The sequence below is a fragment of the Danio rerio genome, chromosome 17 (assembly GCF_052040795.2).
Source record: "Danio rerio strain M-AB ecotype USA chromosome 17, GRCz13ab, whole genome shotgun sequence".
Lineage (NCBI taxonomy): Eukaryota > Metazoa > Chordata > Actinopteri > Cypriniformes > Danionidae > Danio > Danio rerio.
In genome coordinates, this window is record NC_141037.1 from 34,943,915 (window position 1) to 34,964,733 (window position 20,819).

Genomic DNA, 20,819 nt, shown 5'->3' on the forward strand with positions numbered 1-20,819 from the left:
TAGGTACTACCAGAAGCCCTGCGTTTTCAGATCTTAAAGAGCGAGTTGGATTGTAGCGAGACAGAAAGTTGGTTAGATAAACAGAAGCTAGATTATTTCAAACTTTCTATGTAAAAAGCAATATTTTAAAATCAATACGAAACTTAACAGGCAGCCAGTGTAAGGAGGATAAAATTGGGGTAATATGATCATATTTTCTAGACCTGGTAACAACAAATGAAAAATCATTTGTGTACAGTGAACTGTATTAATTAAATGATTAACAATCAGGGAAATGTATCAAATGATTTCATTAAATATTAATACTTTAATATAATAATGCATAGTAGTTATAAGCACTTAATGTAATTGTAGCGTAACTTAAAATTGATGGCAGAGCTTAATAGTTTAACTTTGATGTTTACATTTTTTTAACAATTTTATTTCTACTGTTTTATTTTCTGATCAAAGTATTTATATGGTTTGAGCATTTAATATTTTAACCTTTGTTAATTAAGATGTCAGAATAAGTTTATAGTAACACCCCTGTGTTTTCTCTGTTTTAATCATTTGGCTCCAAGGATCTGTTCTCTGAATCGTACGAGCGAGTTGGAGTGATGTTTGCTTCCATTCCAGGCTTTTCCGATTATTACGAAAAGAAAGAATTGATTCATCAAGACGTGGAGTGTCTGCGTCTTCTTAATGAGATCATTGCTGACTTTGATGAGGTACATAGATTTATGTTGCATCCTCTTAGAACCAAATGTCATCTAACTAAGTCCAATTGACAATATAACAGCTAATACTGTAGCAGCTTAGATGATATTGATGGAATGGATTTCAAATGTACAAATGCCCAACACTGTGATATCAAAAGATTATAAAGACAGACCTACAGAACTTACTGATCCTTTTTTCTCGATTTCACCTCAGCTACTGGATGAGCCTTACTTTCAGGACATTGAGAAAATCAAAACCATTGGCAGCTGCTACATGGCTGCATCGGGCCTTTCTCCTGAGAAACAGGTATGTGATACCTTGAAGTGTGAATTCAAAATGTATATGTAGATGCAATAAATATACAGCTATGGGTGAAAACAAAAATAAGAGACCACTTGAAAATGTAATTTCTCTGGATTTATAGGCAGTTATATGTTGGAGTTAAACATTTTTTAGTTGTTCTGTAAACTACGATGAATGGAATGACTGTGGAGAGCACATTTATTTTACATATTTAACAAAATAATATATAAATTACCTTTTCAAAGCCAACTAACGATTCTTTGGAAAACTCCTCTACCAGTCAGAACCAGTCCTGGGTTCCCATAGAAAAAACAAGATTAGACAGATTTATGGCTTTGAAGGAATTCTGGAACAGGAAATTGTACCCTCTCCTAAACAGCCTAAGGCCCTGATCACACTTAATGTTTTCTGCACTGTTTATGCGCCTCAGGCACTTTGCATTAACAGTCTGCTGCAGCTCACGTTTTTGACAAATTGCCTAGTAGTTAAACGTCATTTTTTTCTGGAGAAAGCATCCTACGTCATGTCCTCCAGTGCCAAGACAATTGGTAAAGTGGTTGCCTAGCAACAAAAAAAGTGCAGTGCACTACTTATAATTGTATATCAGCAATGAGTAGTCGCTATAACTCATTGCAATTGCCTTGCATAACGCTTCCGAAAAGCTAGCTGACAGTGGGTTTTCTATGTTCATCTGTGTTGAGTTTCTTTACGGGTGTTTTGAGTTTACACCTGAAATGCGTACAGTAGAAGTAGCTCAAACCCACACTCATTCAAGGTAAAAAGAGGCAGGAATCAGTGAAAGTGCAACAATGTCAATCATTAAGTAAACACAAAACAAAAGTATCCATCTGGTGCTCCCTCAGTGGTCTTGAAACTTGATAAACACTTGTGCCACCGGGCTTGCTCCTCTCCTATGGCTCTTGGTCACACCAGCCACACTCGTCACCACTACCGAGCCGACCAATCAGAGCTCTTGCACTATGCTTCCGCACAACATGTTGTAAATTGTTTTTAGAGATGTGCGTTAGGGTTTGTTTCAGGCAATGGTAAAGGGTATGTGATGGCTGGGCCAGCATTCAAATGCATTCTATGCAGAAGTTTAAATCAGGTGCCTACTCGCCTTTTTATTTAATCAGTGTGATTCATACAGTGATGTATTCCATCTCTGTTTAAGCAATTGTTTAATAATATTCTGTTGCTTGTGTATTAATCTTCTATATATTTGTGTAGAAGTTCTTAGAACTCATATTTTAATGTTAATTCATTAATCTTTCTTTAGCTTAGTCTCTGATTTAATACAGATCGCCACAGTAGAATGTACCACCAACTAATCCGGCATATGTTTTACACAACTTATGCTCTTCTAGCTGGCAACCCAGTAGTGGGAAACACCCATGCACCATCACATTTACACATCCACTCATACACTACTGCCGTTTTAGTTTATTCAATTCACTTATAGCACATGTTTATAAACTGTGGGGGAAACCGGAGCACTGAAGGAACCCCTGCGAACATGAAGTGAACATGCAAACTTCACACAGAAGTGAAATTTATTCATAAACTAATTTCGAGAGGATGCTTATGATTGACACAGCTGGCCCCGAGTCAAGCTAATGTACGAACCACCAATCAGACTATTCCTAACCAAGTATAAATAACCAAACACCTTACATTTAGTCATCTTTGTCTTGAAGAATCCCCCCTTTCACCCCTTCGCCTCCTCTTTTGTCTACAGGGCAGCACGGCGGCCCAGTGGCTAGCACTGCGGCCTCACAGCAAAATGCCTCCGGTTCGGGCATTTACCCAAACGGTCAGCATTTTCGTGTGGAGTTCATGTACTCCCCGTGCTTGTGTGGGTTTTCCCACACAAAAGTGTCCTCTGGTGTGTCCTCCGGTTTCCTCCCACACTCCCAAAAACATGACACTTAAATAAATTGACTAAACCAAATTAGCACCAAATTCGATTCCATTCTGTCAGCAATGCATCACCTTAGCAACCCTCACACTGCAGGAGGGGGGGGGGGTTCTCGAGATCTACCCGAGCTCAAACTCCCCTCTCACCCTGCAACAGGAGGGAGCCCCGGGCTCGAGGCTCTCATGAGCTCGGGGCTCTCTCCCGGGACAGCTTGCCAAACTAGCTTATTGCCAATCATCAGCTAAGTGTGAACTCTTGAAATGCCAACTAGCACAGCCAGGATTCAAACCAGCAACCTTCTTGCTGTAAGGCGACAGTGCTAACCACTGAGCCACTGTGCAATCCTTATTTTAACATTGCTATGCTATACTATTCTTATATCTAGGAGTTTCTCTTTTAGTCTGCTAGATGATCTTTTACTATGTATTTTAAAACTTGTGAATAATATAAGAATCTTAACTATGAGCACCCAATCAGATTGCATGTGTAAATCACCAGGATAGAGACGTAAACTTTCCATATAGCAAACGTTTTAAAAGTACTGACTGACCTTCCACACACCAAACAACACTTCTAAGTACCTGTCTGTGAACATGGCGTTCTACTTATTTAATATGTGCTGTGCTGAATGGTAAATGCTGCATGTGTATGTTATAGGAATGTGAAGATGAGTGGGCTCACCTCAGTACACTGGTTCTGTTCGCTTTGGCCATGCAAGAAACTCTGAAAGAAATAAACAAACGCACCTCTAATGACTTCTGGTTGCGTGTTGGTAAGATGTTCTGTTATTAAACCTCTCTACTTTTAAAACATGACTGGTGATGAAAATGGGTCAACGATGAAGGGGTGTTCAAACATTTTTCTCCAAAAACAGATTGTCCTGTTGGTGAAAGAAAAAATATTATCATACACTTTTTACAAGGATTTACAGAAGACAAAAACTAAAATGTCATTCAGTGTGAAAACTATTTGATTACATAAAAAACGTTTAAGGATCATGTCTGGATCAGATCCAGAATGCTGATATTGGCCATTTTAAATCTTTATACTTTTTTACAAACAACTTTTAGCCATTTGTTTATTTATTATTTAAATGTATTTTTGTTAATTTATTAATATTATTTTTAATTAGTGTAATTTTCCACATGATAACAATAGGACATTATTTCACTGATATCATACATTTCATTAAAACGTCAAGTCAAACACTTCTTCCTATTTAGTTTGACTTTGTTTCAGACTTAAAACATACAGTAGTATGTCTGATCATCTTTGACCCATATATCAGTTCAGAAGGAATTATTTGCTTTATTTGATTATTTGATTTAGTCTCAAGAGCATGCTTAATGACTGCTTGCTGTGAAGGAGAGTGTACACCTGCTGGGCACCGGTTCAGACACGCTAATAAGATTAAATGGGACCATCAGTATGATTTTAATGTGATTGGATTGGACAATTAAGATTAATATGAAGCTGCCAGCTTTCTTACTGTAATCCATATTGATTAATTATATCATTATTTTATTACAAAACCGTGCATTTTTAATCTAAAATTAATGCTTTGACCAAAATGAAGCTCGGACTCTCTTAACTTTAATGGAAAAGAAATAGTTCATGCAAATAAACTCTGTGTAAGTTTCCTTTTTTATAATAAACACAAGAAGATATGTGAACAATGTTGGAAACAAATGCGACATAATCGTATTTGTAGTGAAAGCTCCTTGATAGACGTTCATGGGAAATACAGTACTTATCATACAGTTTGTTTACCACAGAAGATGACAACGAACAAGAAAACTAGTTCTGGATAACTTTTATTTACTGTATAATATTATAAAGTATATTACTCTTATAGTGTCATGTGTGATGACATACATCGTGTAAGAGGTCAGCCAAGACGCACATTCTAAAGTCAGTGAATTAAATTCACAATTTATATAATTACAAAAACGCATCAATCTTCTTCATTAGGCACACATCAACCCCCTGGTGGCATGTGGGTTTGTTTTACTGTGAATTTGTGTACTTTTGGAAGATTCAAAAAGGGTCACTACCTAACACCATTATACAGCATGGAAGAGCAAGATATTTTGAGCTGCGTCCCAAATGGCACACTATACACTATGCACTCATGCACTATGTACTTATGCACTTACACACTCAACAGGATAGTATATGTATGTAGTGGTGTCCCAAATGGCACACTAATGTTTTTTTTACAAAGCGGAAATTCAAACCGTTTCCCTGATGACGTTTGACAGTTGCCAAATTAGTGAAATAAACAACAGAATTATCAGATAATACCTGCCGTGAGTATTGCCGCATTCACCATCGGGAGGCGCTATAATCACTTTCGTAGGAGAATTTTGCTTTCACCATCCAAAATAAATAAAGTTATTCAACGTGCGTCCGATAGCTCCGCCTCTTCCACTACGTAAGGAAACATGCGGTCGTTGAGTGCGTGAAGTGTCCATCATTACACACTTCATTTTAGCGGCTGAATGAGTGCATCATCCGGGTAATTAAAGTGCACTAATTATTTTTAGAGTTTTCAGTGTGAACACACTACTTAAACTATTTATACTACAAAATGGCGTAGAATAGTGCATAAGTATGCGATTTGGGACGCAGCTATAAGTTTGTATTGTCTGTATACTCTATATTTTTCAAAATGTGTATAGCAATGGCCAATTTTGTGCTTCTTTATATTAGCTTTGAACGTTGTGTAATTTTCATATTGTTTTTAGGGAGACAATTTTACCATCTGTCCTGTGACAGTGGATGAGAAGAGCCTTTTGACTAATTTTGGTGCATTTGTAGAAATGTTAAGTAATGTACACTGGCCATGCCAAAATAAACGAATAAACATTTCAAACTATACCGACTGTGTGAGTCTGACAGAAGAAAATCATATACATTAAGTAGGATTTTTAAAAATGTTTGTGAAACTATCCCTTTAAAGGGGACGTATTATGCAGAGTTCACTTTTATAAGGGGTTTAAACGCAGTTGTGTGGCAAAAATGTGTAAAAATAGCCAGCCCTTAATGGTAATTTTTTTTATAATCACACTTAAAAGATAAATGAAACAGAAACGCTTTAATTGACTTTCTCCCTTTGTACATGTCAGCCCTGAGTGACTAGCAGATGTCCACCATTAGCCTTTTCACATCATACATGCCAAAGATAAAGATAGGATAAAGATGAGATTGCCTGAACAAATTTACAGGTATTTTCAAAAAGGGCCTGTTCACACATGATCCCTTTCTGAGAAAATTGCCGGTTATTTTCTGAAAAGGTCTGTATGTGTGAAAGGGGGTAATGTCAACAACTAAGGGTGCTTTCACACCAGTGAATCGATTCATTTGTTCCAAAACAGGGATTAAAATTGTTACATTGTTGCTCTTTGCTCTTGGTGCGGTTCGCTTTCACACGGCAAAGTTTCTAAACGGACCAAAAGAGCTAAAACAAGTGAGTAAACTCTCCTCACATTGGTCAGAGTTTCATGGTTTATTTTCCCACTCAGTCCCGCTCAGCTGTCATGCGTCCTTATTTTAATTGTTGGCGATGAGCAATAAGACATTATAAGTGAAAAGCTGTGCTCTCATTTTGAATGGTGACACCCACAGACATCGTCACCAGATATAAATCAGAGGGAAGACTCTCCCATACAGAGCCCTTGGCTAGACTGTAGTTCAGTCAATGTTCCTAACAGATAAACGGCTCTCGATAATTGTTCAGCATGCTTTCACTTTCGTATTTAACATGAAACGCAAGTAGGGATGATATATTGCCCTACTCATAATTTTCTCTTCATAAAGCCATATATGCCTATTACATATCCATAATACACTGTGATATAGCCGGGCTCGTATCGTTTTGCTTTCTCACTACAATCGATCTGCTCCAGAGTTTGTTTCAGTCGAGCCGAGACCACCTTCAGGCGATCTCGGACCGATTGATTTGGCACAAATCCGAGCGCGATTGCTGGATTCACATATGCCAAACAGACCGCGTTAACTGGGCAAACGAGACAGGTTCCGAATCAAAAGTCAAGGTGTGAAAGCACCCTTAAGAAGCATTATAAATGTTGAGTTTTAGCATGCACAAATAAAAACCATAGACTACCTTCTTCTGAGCCACTTCTTTTGACATTTTTTTAGTTTTTCGCAGAGACAACATCTTTGCTCACTGAAGTCAATTCACCACAAACAAAAACCTTGCACACTGAGTCCAATGCATATAATGAATCCATTCCAAAAAGCACAAAACATTTCAGAGTCATTTCACACAGTGATGCTTTGTTCTCCTCTCTCTTTTCTAAAGAAAAAAAAGAAAGGAATATGCTACATATAGAGTTCATCCTATAATAGAAGCAGCAGAGTTCAACTCATTATCAAAGATCTGCGCTGGATTATCCCCAAATGCAAAGTTTATTTTCAGGAAATCAGTGGTATTTTGATACATTGCTTGTGATACTTCACACATTTACATGCGTAAATAAATCTGGAACAGAGACTGGCAAAACCTATAGACATTATAATAGATGGCAGCCACACGTATCAGAACAACAGACCGAAGCAGACTATTAGAGGTGCCGCTAAGGCAGGGGTGTCAAACTCAATTCCTGGAGGGCCAAAGCCCTGCACAGTTTAGTTCCAACCCTGCTCCAACACACTTACCTGTAGGTTTCAAACAAGCCTGAAGGACTCCATTAGTTTGATCAGGTGTGTTTAATTAGGGTTGGAGCTAAACTGTGCAGAGCTGCGGCCATTTTGGAACTGAGTTTGACACCTGTGCTCTAAGAGAAAAAGTTATGACGATTCTGCAGGCCCACGCAGACACAACAACCTTTGTCTTATATTGTGCACTGTGTTTTTCATGATGTTATCTGTGGCTCAAGTGATGACATTTTGTATTTTGCCTTTCACTTGTACGGTGGCTCTGAACTGTCACCTCTCAAAGTGCTCTTTTGGATGCGAAAAAACTGAAGAAAAAAAAGATCCCGGTTCAAATTTTTTTTATGATGGACGAAAGTTTCAGAGGCAGTTTATTAATACCATTGACACACCTTAAAGTCAAATTTATATTTAAATGTGTAAAAAAATGGACGACAGTTTCGGTTTCAGTGTGCAGTAGCCTTGAACAAACATTGAACAATACATTTACTACAGTATTCGTTCATGTTAATAAACGTTATACGAAATATAGTTGTTCATTGATAGTTCATGTTAACTCAGTGCATTAACTAATGTTAACAAGCATGGACTTGGATGTTCATAATGCATTAGTAAATGTTTGATTATGATTAATAAATGCTGTACAAGTGTTGTTCATGATTAGTTCATGTTAGTAAATGCATTAACTAATGAACCCTATTGTAAAATGTTACCCTACAATTTCCTGATTTTATAATTGTCATATTTCTTTCTCTACTTTAAAATGACTAAACCATTCAGAAAAAAAGGGCTAACACTTTAGGTCACAATTAGCAGTATTAACAAATCAATAACTAACACTCCTCGCTTAATGAACGACTAATTATCTGTTTATTAATAGTTAGTAAGGGGGAAATTGGGTTTAGGTTTTGGTTAGGATTAGAGATGCAGAATAAGATCATACTTTATAACTACTAATGAACAGTTAATATCTTAATAATAGGCAGGTAATAAGCCAGTAGTTAATAGCATGAACTGTGACCTAAACTAAAGTGTTACCAAAAATGCTTACATGTGGTTAACCATGTGCAACTCTGTCCTCCAGGTATTTCTCACGGGCCTGTAGTCGCTGGTGTGATTGGTGCCACAAAGCCTCAGTATGATATTTGGGGCATGACTGTAAATCTTGCTAGCCGAATGGACAGCACAGGGCTCAGTGGGCGTATTCAGGTCCCAGAAGCCACCAGCCGTGTCCTGGCCGAACACGGCTTTATGCTGCAGCTTAGAGGGGAAATCTATGTTAAAGGAGTTAGCGAGCGGCGGGGAGCGGTCCGCACGTATTTCGTAAGCAGCAGGGAACACAATTCAAGCTACGCTGAGAGAAACACTAGCAGAGGGATCTCTCTCGGGAGAAACACTCTCGCCGCTGTGGTCTTTTCCCTGGTGCAGGCCCGCAAGAAAGAAGAATTAAGAGAAGCCAATGGAGGATTTCATCTGAAGGACATGGCATGAATTTGGATTGAAAAGTGGACAGAAGCCATATTTAATACCTCTTCAGTTTTTTTAGACTGGTGTCTGAGTCAATGCCTTCAAGTGATTTTCTGCATTCTCTGTCGTTCTTTCTGAACGGTACCAACTTCACATCTCATATATAACCAGATTTCTACAGGATTTCTTATTGTAACGGAAAGAACAAATTGCTTCTAAAAGTCATGTTTCTTATGTTCTGGAAGTTTTTGAATCATGAAATTGTGAGTTTATTATAGCAGAGCTGCAAATAAACACTTTATATTTTGGAACAAGACCGAAACTGCAAAAACAAAGGAACTCTGGATTAGATCAAACATGATGACTCATAGTTGGGATTTCTGTATCTTTATCTGGATATTTTTCCCCATAGTTTTCTGTAATCAACTGCCAATGAATTGTGAGAAATGAAGGGTCTGACATCACCATTGCAAAAAGCTAATTGGCCTATTATCTGATGCATGTGTATTAGTCAATGACACTCTGGAAAAGCTATAAATCTCAGGATTATTCATCCAGCTTAGACGACTTTCTATGAAAAGTAATATTTAGATTTTTTGTGCGTAATTGACCATTTATAAACTCTTTTTATATGATGTTTACATGATCACATGAGGTAGTGTGACAGGAAAGCTTCTGTCTCTGTTTATTGTTTTTAATGTTGTTGACTCAATATTGAGGCAGAATTACAATAAGGTCACGGTGAATGCATAAAGCAGGAATTAAAAATGCCAAAGTTCTGTTTTAGACAATAAAGGTATATTTTTAGTGCACGGTCCACCAAATTTTACTGAGTGCATTTTTTTTTTTTTTGGTATTTTATTCTTAAATATATTTGGGTTCAGTGTTTCTCTGATTAAGCAGTTTTTGGAAGCAGATACAAACAGGCTAACAATAAACCTTTTTGCTATGCCGCATGATGCTTTTGGAGTAACTTCATTTAAACTGTAAATAATCTGTGAAAAAGATCCAACAACTTGGTATACAATGAAGTGCATTTATTCTTCTTACAGTTTATCTGTCAAATATCAAAAACAAAAAACAAAAAACTGATTAGAATTAACAAAGTAGTTTCACCGGATGATGACAACAGCCTGAAAACCTGAAACAACTTATTTTCTCACAGCAGTATTACTGACATATTGAATATTACTGTACTGAAGAGAATGCTAAATAATAATAATAATTATAATAATAGTAATAAAAATCATAATAATCTAGAAGAACAAAACAGTAAACGCAAAAGAGCGGCCACAGATATGTTTGCGATGCTAATGTTGCATTAAAATATAGCCAAGTATAATGTTATTTTCAAGACCGATAAAAATAAAGAAAAAAAGTATTTTCACTTAGATTTTACCGTGTACATAGATTTTTGAAGCATAACTTTATAAACGGAAGTCATTTATTGAAGTTCATTAAAGCGGAAGTTTAACCCATAATTTATAATGCAGTCATCATGTGCAGATAATTGTTTTTCGTGGCATATTTAACAAGGTACTGGAAATATTCCTCAGATTTTGGTCCATATTAACATGATAGCATCACGCTGCTGCAGATTTGTCACCTGCACATTCATGATGTGAATCTCCCGTTCCACCACATCCCAAAGGTGCTCTATTAGATTGACATCTGGTGACTTTTGAGGCCATTTGAGTACAGTGAACTCATTGTCATGTTCAAGAAACCAGTCTGAGATGATTCGTGCCTTTTGACATGGCGCGTTATCCTGCTGCATGTGGCCATCAGAAGATGGGTACACTGGAAATTTTCTTTTTTCGGACCATTCTCTGTAAACCCTGGAGAGGGTAGTGTGTGAAAATCCCAGTAGATCACTAGTTTCTGAAATACTCCAGCCCACTAAAGTCACTTAAATCACTTTTCTTCCCCATTCTGATGCTCGGTTTTAACTGCAGATCGTCTTGACCATGTCTACATGTCTAAATGGATTGGTCAGTAAAACAAATAGTGATTTTTTTTTTTTTTTTTTGTGACAATACATGACCATTGTATTCTGGTATTTTTAAATGGAATGTTTAAATAAGACCAAAATATTTTTTGCCCAAAGCCAAAGCTGTTCACACAAGAAAAACTGCTTTATTGACAGAAAAAAACAGCATGTAGGCTACAATACTTTCTTTAAATGACATAATATTGTACAGCGCTTATAAAACATTTAGTTAAAAACGTATTTTTTCTGTAACTCCAGTTCTAAAGTCCAGTGCTCAAGTGTCTATTCTTCAAAACAATTTCAACGCAATCAATTTTCCTGTCTACTTGTAAGCATGAATCAAAGGTTTTGTGTACTAACCATCGCTAAAGTCATTCTCCACACAGCAGCTCTTCCAGCGTGAGTTGATAAGAATCGGGTCACGTGACGCAGTGGCTCTCATAGTTCGTCCGTTCACTGTCGTCGGCGCTTTATCTCATCTCACCGATCAACCGGCGAACAGCGGGAATTAAACATGTCCATCAACGAGGATAAGATTAAAAACAAACTTCAGTCTCCAGGGGATGACCTTGTCTTCTTCGTTAATGGAAAAAAGGTAAGGGGGGATTGAATAAGCATATTACATATCTCCAAGTGTTTCATAAATTCTTCCATTTTTTATTAAAGTTTTTATAGTTCAGAGTCTTTTCGTAATTCATTTTGTGCAGATCACTGAGAAGAATGCAGACCCTGAAATAACACTCTTGACTTATCTTAGAAGAAGCTGTATCCTTTTGATATTTTGTTCAGTGTCTGAATGCCTTTTTATTCATTCTGCAATGTTGTAGGCTAATGTGAAACCATAACACTAGCTTTTATGAGACGCTGGTATTCCTGTTTCTGCAATATTGTGGTTGATAGTTTGCTGTTTTCTGGGTCTCCTGGGTTTCTTGATGTTTGCTAGTGTGTCACTGTACATATTAATATTATATTTGAATGATTATTATCTAATAGTTTAGTCAGCACTTTTATTTTGCTGTTACGTCTGCTGTTTTTCTGTGTGACTGGCCTTTATTTAATATTTTCTCTTCAATTAAAAATTGGTCTATGCATGTAAAAGATTTACCTTTAAAATAAATGTGAGATAAATTAATGTTTGTGATCAACTGATTATTGATTGGTTTAATAATCTGTATGGAAAGTCAGGGAATCATTTTACTATTTTTTTAAAGTCAGATATTTATAATAATTTAGATTATTTCTGGAATCTGACATTGAGTATTTCCTTTTATTGTCTTCAATTCAATATGGGGAAAAAAGTCAAATATATTGTTATTATTTTTACATACAGCAACAACAACAACATTTATTTAAGTACAAGATGAATTTGTCCAGGGGCCTGTTTCAGAAAGGTGGTTTAGTGAAAACCCAGAGTATTTTAACCCTGAAATGAGAGAAACTCTGGGTTTTCGGTTTCAAAATGGCAGGTTTGTTAAACTCAAGAAATCAGGGAAATCAAGCCTGTTTCTGAAAGAAAGGTAACTTTAACTCAGAGTCAGTTACTGTGGTAACTTACTCTGTGAATCTAACCTGGTCTGGAGCAGGTTTTATTCTCTAAACTCTGAGTTTCTGTCGGTCTCCTCCCCTTTTTTAAAGTTGAAGCGTATTTCTCGCATTAGTCTTACATTTCCACACACCTATTTTAGAGCTCATTTTGGAGATGCCCATAAAAATGATTGATGGAAACGTCATGATTCACATAACTTTTGAAAATATTCATAATAAAACATTTGCATAACTGAGTAGGTTAAACTTTTATTTGATAAGAAAAGATGCGCATAAACTACGAAGTGCACTTAACAAATTACAGTATGTACATTAAAAAAAAGTTTGTTAGAGATGATGATGAAAATATGAGTAAATGGACAAACCAGCTGACTGAGCACACAGTAGAACATCTTAAATGTTGTTTTAGTCATTCTAAAATGCCTTAACTGTTTCAGTATTAGTGTATATTATCAATTACCTCCGAGCGTCTGGAGCGTGCCAAGATTGGCCGCGTCTGGCTTCAAACGCCCCCACGTGTTCATTGTGTCTTCTGAGGCGCAAGTATTAAATAAAAAGTCATTAACGCAGCTTGTTCTACCGCAGTAAATTCTGTTTTTACTGTTGATATTTGGCGCAAGTTAATCAGGAAGTGACGATTGTGTTCTCTTTGACTCGTTGGATAAAAACGCTGCTTTATTCGCATCTTTTAGGCATTATTCCAGTTTTGCACAAATTTATGTAAGCCTGATTTTGATGGAAACATAACTATTGCCTACATTTTTTGTCACACACAGAACAAAGTCACGTACAAGGCTTGTCCTTTTTTCCATAAATATTCAGCTTAACCTTCGACAAGTACTGTTACTAGATTAATGGGATTATTATTCTGTCTAAAAATTATTTTTAGCACTGCTTAGGTTCTTAGTGTTATATCAACCTCTATCTCTTGATCAATAAAAAGGCAGACACACAAGTGCACTGTTAAATCTATTAAAACTGATAAACGTGTATAAAAGTTTAGAAAAAAGTATAAACGTCACACATTATATTACTTATTTTATTATACTTAAATGTTTAAATAATTTAAATAAAAAATTATGCATTAACTTGAGCAGCTGTTTTCCCAGGCTAACTGTCTCTGTTTCACTGATGGTTGCTTCTTTTTAAGTTTATACACTCATATTTGCTAAAACTTTGCATGAGCAGATCAAGTTCAGCTGGGGAAAGAAATGGTGATCTCTTTTTTTAAGATCTTGCCATGGTCACTCATAATATCTGCGCTCCATTGATAATGCCTTTTTATAGTCATGGTGTGTGCGCTTAACTCTGAGTTGGTCTACTCAAAGTTGATTGACCCAACTCAGATCAGCTATTCTGAAACCGAAAACTCAGAGTTTTTAATCTCTCGGTAAATCAACTCAGAGTTCAAGTTTAAACTCCGAGTTGTTTGAACCTCCTTACTGAAACAGGCCCCAGGTAGGTTGAGCTGGTACACGAGTAAACGGTCATGTAAAATATACACCTGTCCTTAATCATTATTGGTAATATATTTTGTTTGCCTCTTTAGCCCAAACAAATCCTTTTTTTTTAGTCATATCTGGTATAAAAAAAAAATCTTTGCTTATCAGTTTGCACTTTTTACAGCATGTTTAGAGATGACTAATCTGTGTTGACTTCATCAATCATTTACACAACTTTCTAATGTCAAACAACAGAGATTTGTTGTTTCAAATGTGGTGTTTTCAATCACAGAGACTGCCGCCTGCTATGTTTCTTATTGGTGCTGGTTTGGTATAATCATTACGTTCTTTTTCCCATGACTTTATTCCAAGCTTTTTTCCTTAATGTTGTCACCTGCAGTGGGTCTGACAGGAACCAAACTGGGATGTGCTGAAGGAGGTTGTGGAGCCTGCACTGTAATGGTCTCCAAATATCATCCAAATCAAAACTGGATTATGTATCTTTTTACATTTTCAGCTTTTCAAAACTGTTTTTGGTTGCCCAAAGAAACTTTTAGTGTAAAGGTTTTCAGTGAACCATTTTTCAAAAAGTATAAAGAACTTTGAGTATAAACAACCTTTTAAGATTAAAGAACCATTAGTGTTATGAAAAGTTTCCATGGATGTTAAAGGCTCTTCATGCAACCATGTAAAGGATCTTTATTTTTAAGTATGTAAAGTGCACTGCTGTCCTTAAAGCCTAGAACAGGTTTATGATAACTTCCCCCGATCTTCCCCGATCACTCAGCTTAGATGGCCGGTCAAGCTCTAGAAAGAGTCCTGTTGGTTCCAGACATCTCCCACTTACGGATGATGGAGGCCACTGTGCTCATTGGAGCTTTTAGAGCAGCAGAAATTTTTCTTTAACCTTCCTCAGCCTTGTGCCTTGAGACAATTCTGTCTTGGAGGTCTACATAAAATTCCTTTGTCTTCATGCTTAGTTTGTGCTTTGACATGCAGTGTCAACCCTTACATAGACAGGTGTATGCCTTTTCAAATCATGTCCAATCAGCTGAATTTACCACAGGTGAACTCCAATTAAGCTGCTGAAAAATTTAAAAAATGATCAGTGGAAACAGAATGTACCTGAGTTCAATTTAGAGCTTCACGCCAAAGGCTGTCAATACTCACTTATTCTTCAGGTTTTCTATTTTTAATAAATCTGCAACAATTTCAAAAAATATGTTTTCACATTGTCATTATGGGGCATTGAGTGTAGAATTTTAAGGAAATAAAGGAATTAAATCTATTTTGGAATAAGGCTTTAACATAAAAAATGAGGAAAAAGTGAAGCGCTGTGAATACTTTCCGAATGCACTATTAAGTCCTGCACTGTCTTGATTTCTTCATTGTAAATCTTTATGCTGCATCTTCCATTCTCTGAGGTCGTCGTCACCTTCGTTTTATTGATGTTCAGGTGCAACCCTCTCACCTTCTTCTTGCACTTTCAGGAGTAGTCGCTCCAGATTTTCTCTGCTTTTGGCCAGTAGGGTGGTGTCGTCGGCATATCTAAGATTATTGATGTTCCTGCTGCCAAATTATACTCTGCTTTGAATGTCTTCTGGTAGTGCTTTTCATAAGACTGCACACAGGGTTAAGAGTGGTGGCGATAGAATTGCTTTAAATACTCAACATAAATGTAACAGTTTTGTATAAATGGATTCAGATATCCAATCATATTTTTGTATACAAATATATTTAGCAGAATAATATTTTTTAACCAAACAAGTTTACATTTTTCATGACAGATGCACACATGCTTGAGAAACGATGAATTGAGTAAGAAATGTATGGCAATATATGGTATGCATGAAAAATGGTGTCATTACAATAAAACTTTTCATGGTTTAATACTTATACAGATAAACATTTCATAGATGTTTTATTTTTATGAAGCTAAAAGGCATGTTTGACTCTAATTAAAAATGTGTTAAAGAGTTTAGTTGAGATGTTTAAAGTGGTGGTCCACTTCAATTTCATATTTTAAACTTTAGTTGATGTGTAATGTAGCTGTGTAAACATAAACAATCCCTGAATGTAATATGCTCAAAGTTCAATGCAAAGGGAGACATTGGCTTTTACAAAGTTAGCATAGCAAAGCCTACAGCGAACAAAGTTTGGGACTACAAAAAATACATTCGTGCTAATAAACGCTTCAGGTTACGCACATTCACCATGCGCATACACCCTGCGCAACAAAGGGGCATGGCTAGAGGCGCTGTAATGTAGCAGAGAAAGCTAAAATGCCGTCCAATCGCTGTTGTTTCCACAGAGCTTCTTCTGTTTCTGTATTTGGGCTTCCAAATGATACGACACGAAGAGAGAAGTGCTTACAGTTTCATTTTCATAATGTTCCAGAGAATTATAAAAGTATATAGCTCTAGCATTTGACAAAGGACAGCTTCTAGAATCTCTCCCAGTTCACTGCTGGATTTGGCTAAAAACTCCTCAAAGAAGGAGCAGCTCCAGCCATAATAGAAGAAGCTGCAGATTGTGAGGCACAACCTGTAAGTGTTTTTATTTGTTAAAATGTATCTATTACATGCACAGTTTCTAGCAGTAATGGTGTGTTGTAGTAAGGATGTAAGATTTAAACAATGGCAAATGCAGTTCGGCACTTAATAATTTAGCTACAAATTCATATTTATCTGTCAAACCGCTGTAAACACCCACAATCTTTAACACTACAGTGTCTCTCTATGTGGATGCTTTCCCTGTGTTCTTCATCTCAAATATCAAACTCGCAAAAGATATGTGAATGTTTCGTATTACTTACACATGCTTAGTCCGAAAATATGTGAAAGACAACAAGTCAGGTTTTGTTTCAGAGAACAGGGATGAGGTTCAGCTGTGTCCTCTGTATCCTTTTCTGTCTGATTCAGGCACAAACTGATACCACTAACAGCTACTCTGACTGACAGTGTTTACACAGCACAAAAGCGTGTGCTTGTAGGGGCTTGGCACTTTTCATGGTTATATGGAGCCGATCTGCAAATAACAGAACATTATGTTAGCTGACCAATCAGAGCCTCTTGAGGGCTGGCCTTTGGAGGAACTAGGAAACATGATAGTCGTTTTCATGTTAGCAGTGTAGCAGTATATAATCAAAGTAAGATATGAAAAAAGAATGTGATTTTCTACATGTCAAACTTGAGCACACATTGCTTTACATCCTATAAACACAACCTAGCCTTCAAAATACACTCTGGACCACCCCTTTAAGCAATATTAAGCTAAGTAATAACTTTTTTTATTTTAATAATTTTAATTTTAATTATGTAATTAGTAATTAATAACCTTTTTGTTGTAATTTACTAAACATTGGCTGTTAGCAGCTCAAATATAATTAATACAGGATTCTAAAATGTTGACAAGAATTGCATTTATTTATATCCTTGATTCTCTCTTGAAGTCACTATGCCATTAATGCCTGTCTGGCTCCTCTGTGCTCTTTGCATCACTGTGCGGTAACAACCGTGGAGGGCATCGGCAGCGTGGCAAGCAAACTCCATCCCGTACAGGTCACAGTTTAATCTTGTTCTCCCAGAATTGCAGATAATGATGAAAAAAAAAAAACGTGTTACGCTACATATGATTAAAGCATATGCACTTGCTTGCTCCATTCATAGTTTTCATCTGCATGCATCACACGATATGTCGGTGTCCTGCTTATTTGTGGTGTAGTAATTCTAACAACAATAATCGTTTTATCCAGGAGCGAATTGCAAAGGCTCACGGCTCACAGTGTGGGTTCTGTACTCCAGGAATTGTGATGTCTATGTACGCTCTTTTAAGAAACAACCCACAACCCACCATGCATGACATTCAGGAGGCTTTTCAAGGTGATTTTCAACTACTGTAGTCAAATTATACCTTTTATTTCTTTCTTAAATAATTATTTATTATAATTTTAGTACATTTTATTAATTATTTGTTATCCAATTGGTTGCACACAGGAAACTTATGCCGCTGTACTGGTTACAGACCTATTCTAGAAGGTTACAGGACATTCACAAAGGTGAGATAAACCGTGAGAAGGCTTTTTTCCAGTTAATAACTGAATTGAATTTCACAAAAGTGATTTTAAAAATATAATGTACATTAAATGAAAGTCTGCTTTAATGTTTCAATAATGTTCTGCCCCTATTCAGCAGCATAACAGAGATATTTAAGTAAAAATGGAACAAAATACAACTTCTGGACAGTATTTTTCCAAAAATATGGTACTTTTCATGACTAAAGCTTACTGACAAATTGGTGACATGTATGGGTAACATGAAAAATGTTGAGGTTTGAATGAAAGTATTAAGAAAAAGTGTAAAGATCAGATTAAAATATTTCACAATTACTTATTTACTTTATATACTATATTAGTATGTGTGTGTGTGTGTGTGTGTGTTTGTATGTATGTATGTATATATATATATATATATATATATATATATATATATATATATATATATATATATATATATATATATATATATATATATATATATGTATATATATATATATATGATTTATGTATTAGTATATATGATTTATGTTCTAAATATGCCAGACAATGATTTTTGGCATATAAACTATTTCCACACTGAAGAAAGTTTTTTTTAAAAAGTATCTTCTGTAAATCAAGGTAAAATGTTTGATAATTTTTAAATTGCCTCATTAAAATCATTAATCATTAAAAATGATTAAATGTTCAGGAAAAATACACTTAATAAATCTGTTTGATTGATTAATATTGATTATATTTAAGAAAATCATTCCTGCTAAACAACAATGAGCATTTTATAACATTACCTGTATTATTTTTTTAATTCAATACTTTTAGTTTGCAGCTTCTTTTATTAAATATCTGCCTCTTTTTATTTCAGGATGGGGGATGTTGTGGTGGGAAAAGTCAGACTAATGGCTGCTGTATGACTAATGGAAACACACAAGAGCATGTTAGTATGAGGAGAACATACATGCAAATACTATGCTTGATTTTCTCAAACCAAGTACAAACACATTTTTGTCCTGAACTCGTCCATTCACAATAAACCTGCACCATCCTCGGGTAGGAAATCAATGACATGGCAGCCATTGCATATTTGTAGGAAACCAGTCACATGCTTAAAGCAACACTCATGAGCGTGTGAGGTCAAATCTACAGTAAAACCATGAAACGAACAGTAGAAACTTCTGGATCACTGTTTTGCAATCACATTACTTAATGTCATCTAAGGATATTTCATCTTCAATAAATAAATATTTTATTGAGACATCTAGATTTTAGTTCTTCAAAAATAACTTTTTCTTTCTATTTTTAGGAAAATTCAGCACATCCAGTTCAGCACTTGTATGACCAATCAGAGTTTATGCCACTGGACCCGACACAAGAGATTATTTTTCCACCTGAGCTTGTGGTGCGTATAAGAAGTTTAATTTTCATATTGGACTATCATAGTAAACACATCTATATTTGTATCTTTTACATCTATATTTGTTCTCTGCAGAGTCTGAGTAAACAGACCCAAAGAGAGATGAGGTTCGTTGGGGAGCGAGTGCTTTGGATTCAACCCTGCTCCCTCAAGGAGCTTCTGGAGCTGAAGGCCACATATCCAAATGCCAAACTAGTCGTTGGGAACACTGAAGTTGGTGAGGCCCACTTACATTGGAATTACATTTGAACTTAGCCTCATTTTCCATGTCTCCTAGAGTTGAACAGTTGATTTTTACCATTTGTTAATCTATTCAGCCAAGCTCTGGATCTGGCAGGAGCACTTTTAGCTTAGCTTAGCATAAACTATTGAATCTGATTAGACCATTAGCATCTCACTTAAAACATTTTTTAAATAATTTTCCTATTTAAAGCTTGACTCTTCTGTTTTGATACATTGTGTACTAAGACAGACAGAAAATGAAAGTTGCTATTTTCTAGGTCAATATTTCTTAGAACTTTACTCTCATTCTGGTGTAATAAACAAGATACTTTGCTGTTGTATAATGGTTGAGCACTAGGGACTATTTTTAAGTGCATGTTAGGGCAGCAAAAATGCTGGATTTGGTAAACTTTGGGGATATTGGCAGAATTAGTGGGCCACCTGGGTACTTTTTGCCTACAGTTATATACTGTTATAACAAGTTATATAGTATTAGGGAAAAGGTTATTTAGATGCAGCTAAGGTATTAACTCATGATGATTTGTCAGCAAATCTTTCATAACAATGTGTTCCAGGGCCTAATGTCAATTTCAAGACTCCTATCTTTGATCTAACCACAACATTCAACTGCAACGCAATACAATACACAATTTATAAAGAAAGTTCACAAACAATTCACTCAAAACATGTACTTCTTTAGTTTTTGCAGCGCTCAGTGGTTTCAAAGCAGATTGTAATTGTTTTGAGTCTGTTTTCTAGGCATTGAGATGAAATTCAAAAACCTTCTTTATCCTGTGATTCTGGCACCAGCATACATTCCAGAACTGAATATCATCCAACACACTCAGGATGGTAAGTGAGCCACCAACCTTGAGGGATGTTATTTGATCATTTAAAGCACATATTATTTAACAATATAGTAACATAAAGTATATCATGAAGGGCATCCAGACTGGTTCCTGGAGGAGCACAATGGTTTAAGCTTGTACCCAGTGCTTAATTTGTAAATTGCGAGGTCCCGGAACAGATTAGGGTAAAGGATCCGGCAAGTAACCAGTGGAGGGAGAGGTGTCGCGGACAGGGGGAGAGGG

General features: G+C 36.1%; 2 protein-coding genes across 3 annotated transcripts in view; both read left to right on the top strand.

The window, feature by feature from the left end:
* Positions 1–9,888, top strand: part of si:ch211-132f19.7 — a 32,730-nt gene extending 22,842 nt beyond the window's left edge. For both annotated transcript variants that reach the window (XR_015513565.1, XM_087290751.1), the window contains exons 16-19: positions 561–707; positions 913–1,005; positions 3,578–3,692; positions 8,682–9,888. Coding sequence is in view for 1 of the 2 variants with exons in the window: in XM_087290751.1 (XP_087146877.1) it covers positions 561–707; positions 913–1,005; positions 3,578–3,692; positions 8,682–9,088 (762 nt within the window). In the remaining variant the exon portion in view is untranslated. The remainder of the gene's footprint in view (positions 1–560; positions 708–912; positions 1,006–3,577; positions 3,693–8,681) is intronic.
* Positions 9,889–11,521: 1,633 nt separating this feature from the next.
* xdh (xanthine dehydrogenase) overlaps positions 11,522–20,819 on the top strand; it is a 35,754-nt gene continuing 26,456 nt past the window's right edge. The window contains exons 1-10 of the mRNA XM_087290750.1: positions 11,522–11,649; positions 11,762–11,819; positions 14,442–14,538; positions 17,493–17,601; positions 17,796–17,922; positions 18,037–18,098; positions 18,958–19,029; positions 19,396–19,491; positions 19,582–19,723; positions 20,488–20,580. Coding sequence (XP_087146876.1) covers positions 11,569–11,649; positions 11,762–11,819; positions 14,442–14,538; positions 17,493–17,601; positions 17,796–17,922; positions 18,037–18,098; positions 18,958–19,029; positions 19,396–19,491; positions 19,582–19,723; positions 20,488–20,580 — 937 coding nt within the window. The 5' untranslated portion in view covers positions 11,522–11,568. The remainder of the gene's footprint in view (positions 11,650–11,761; positions 11,820–14,441; positions 14,539–17,492; positions 17,602–17,795; positions 17,923–18,036; positions 18,099–18,957; positions 19,030–19,395; positions 19,492–19,581; positions 19,724–20,487; positions 20,581–20,819) is intronic.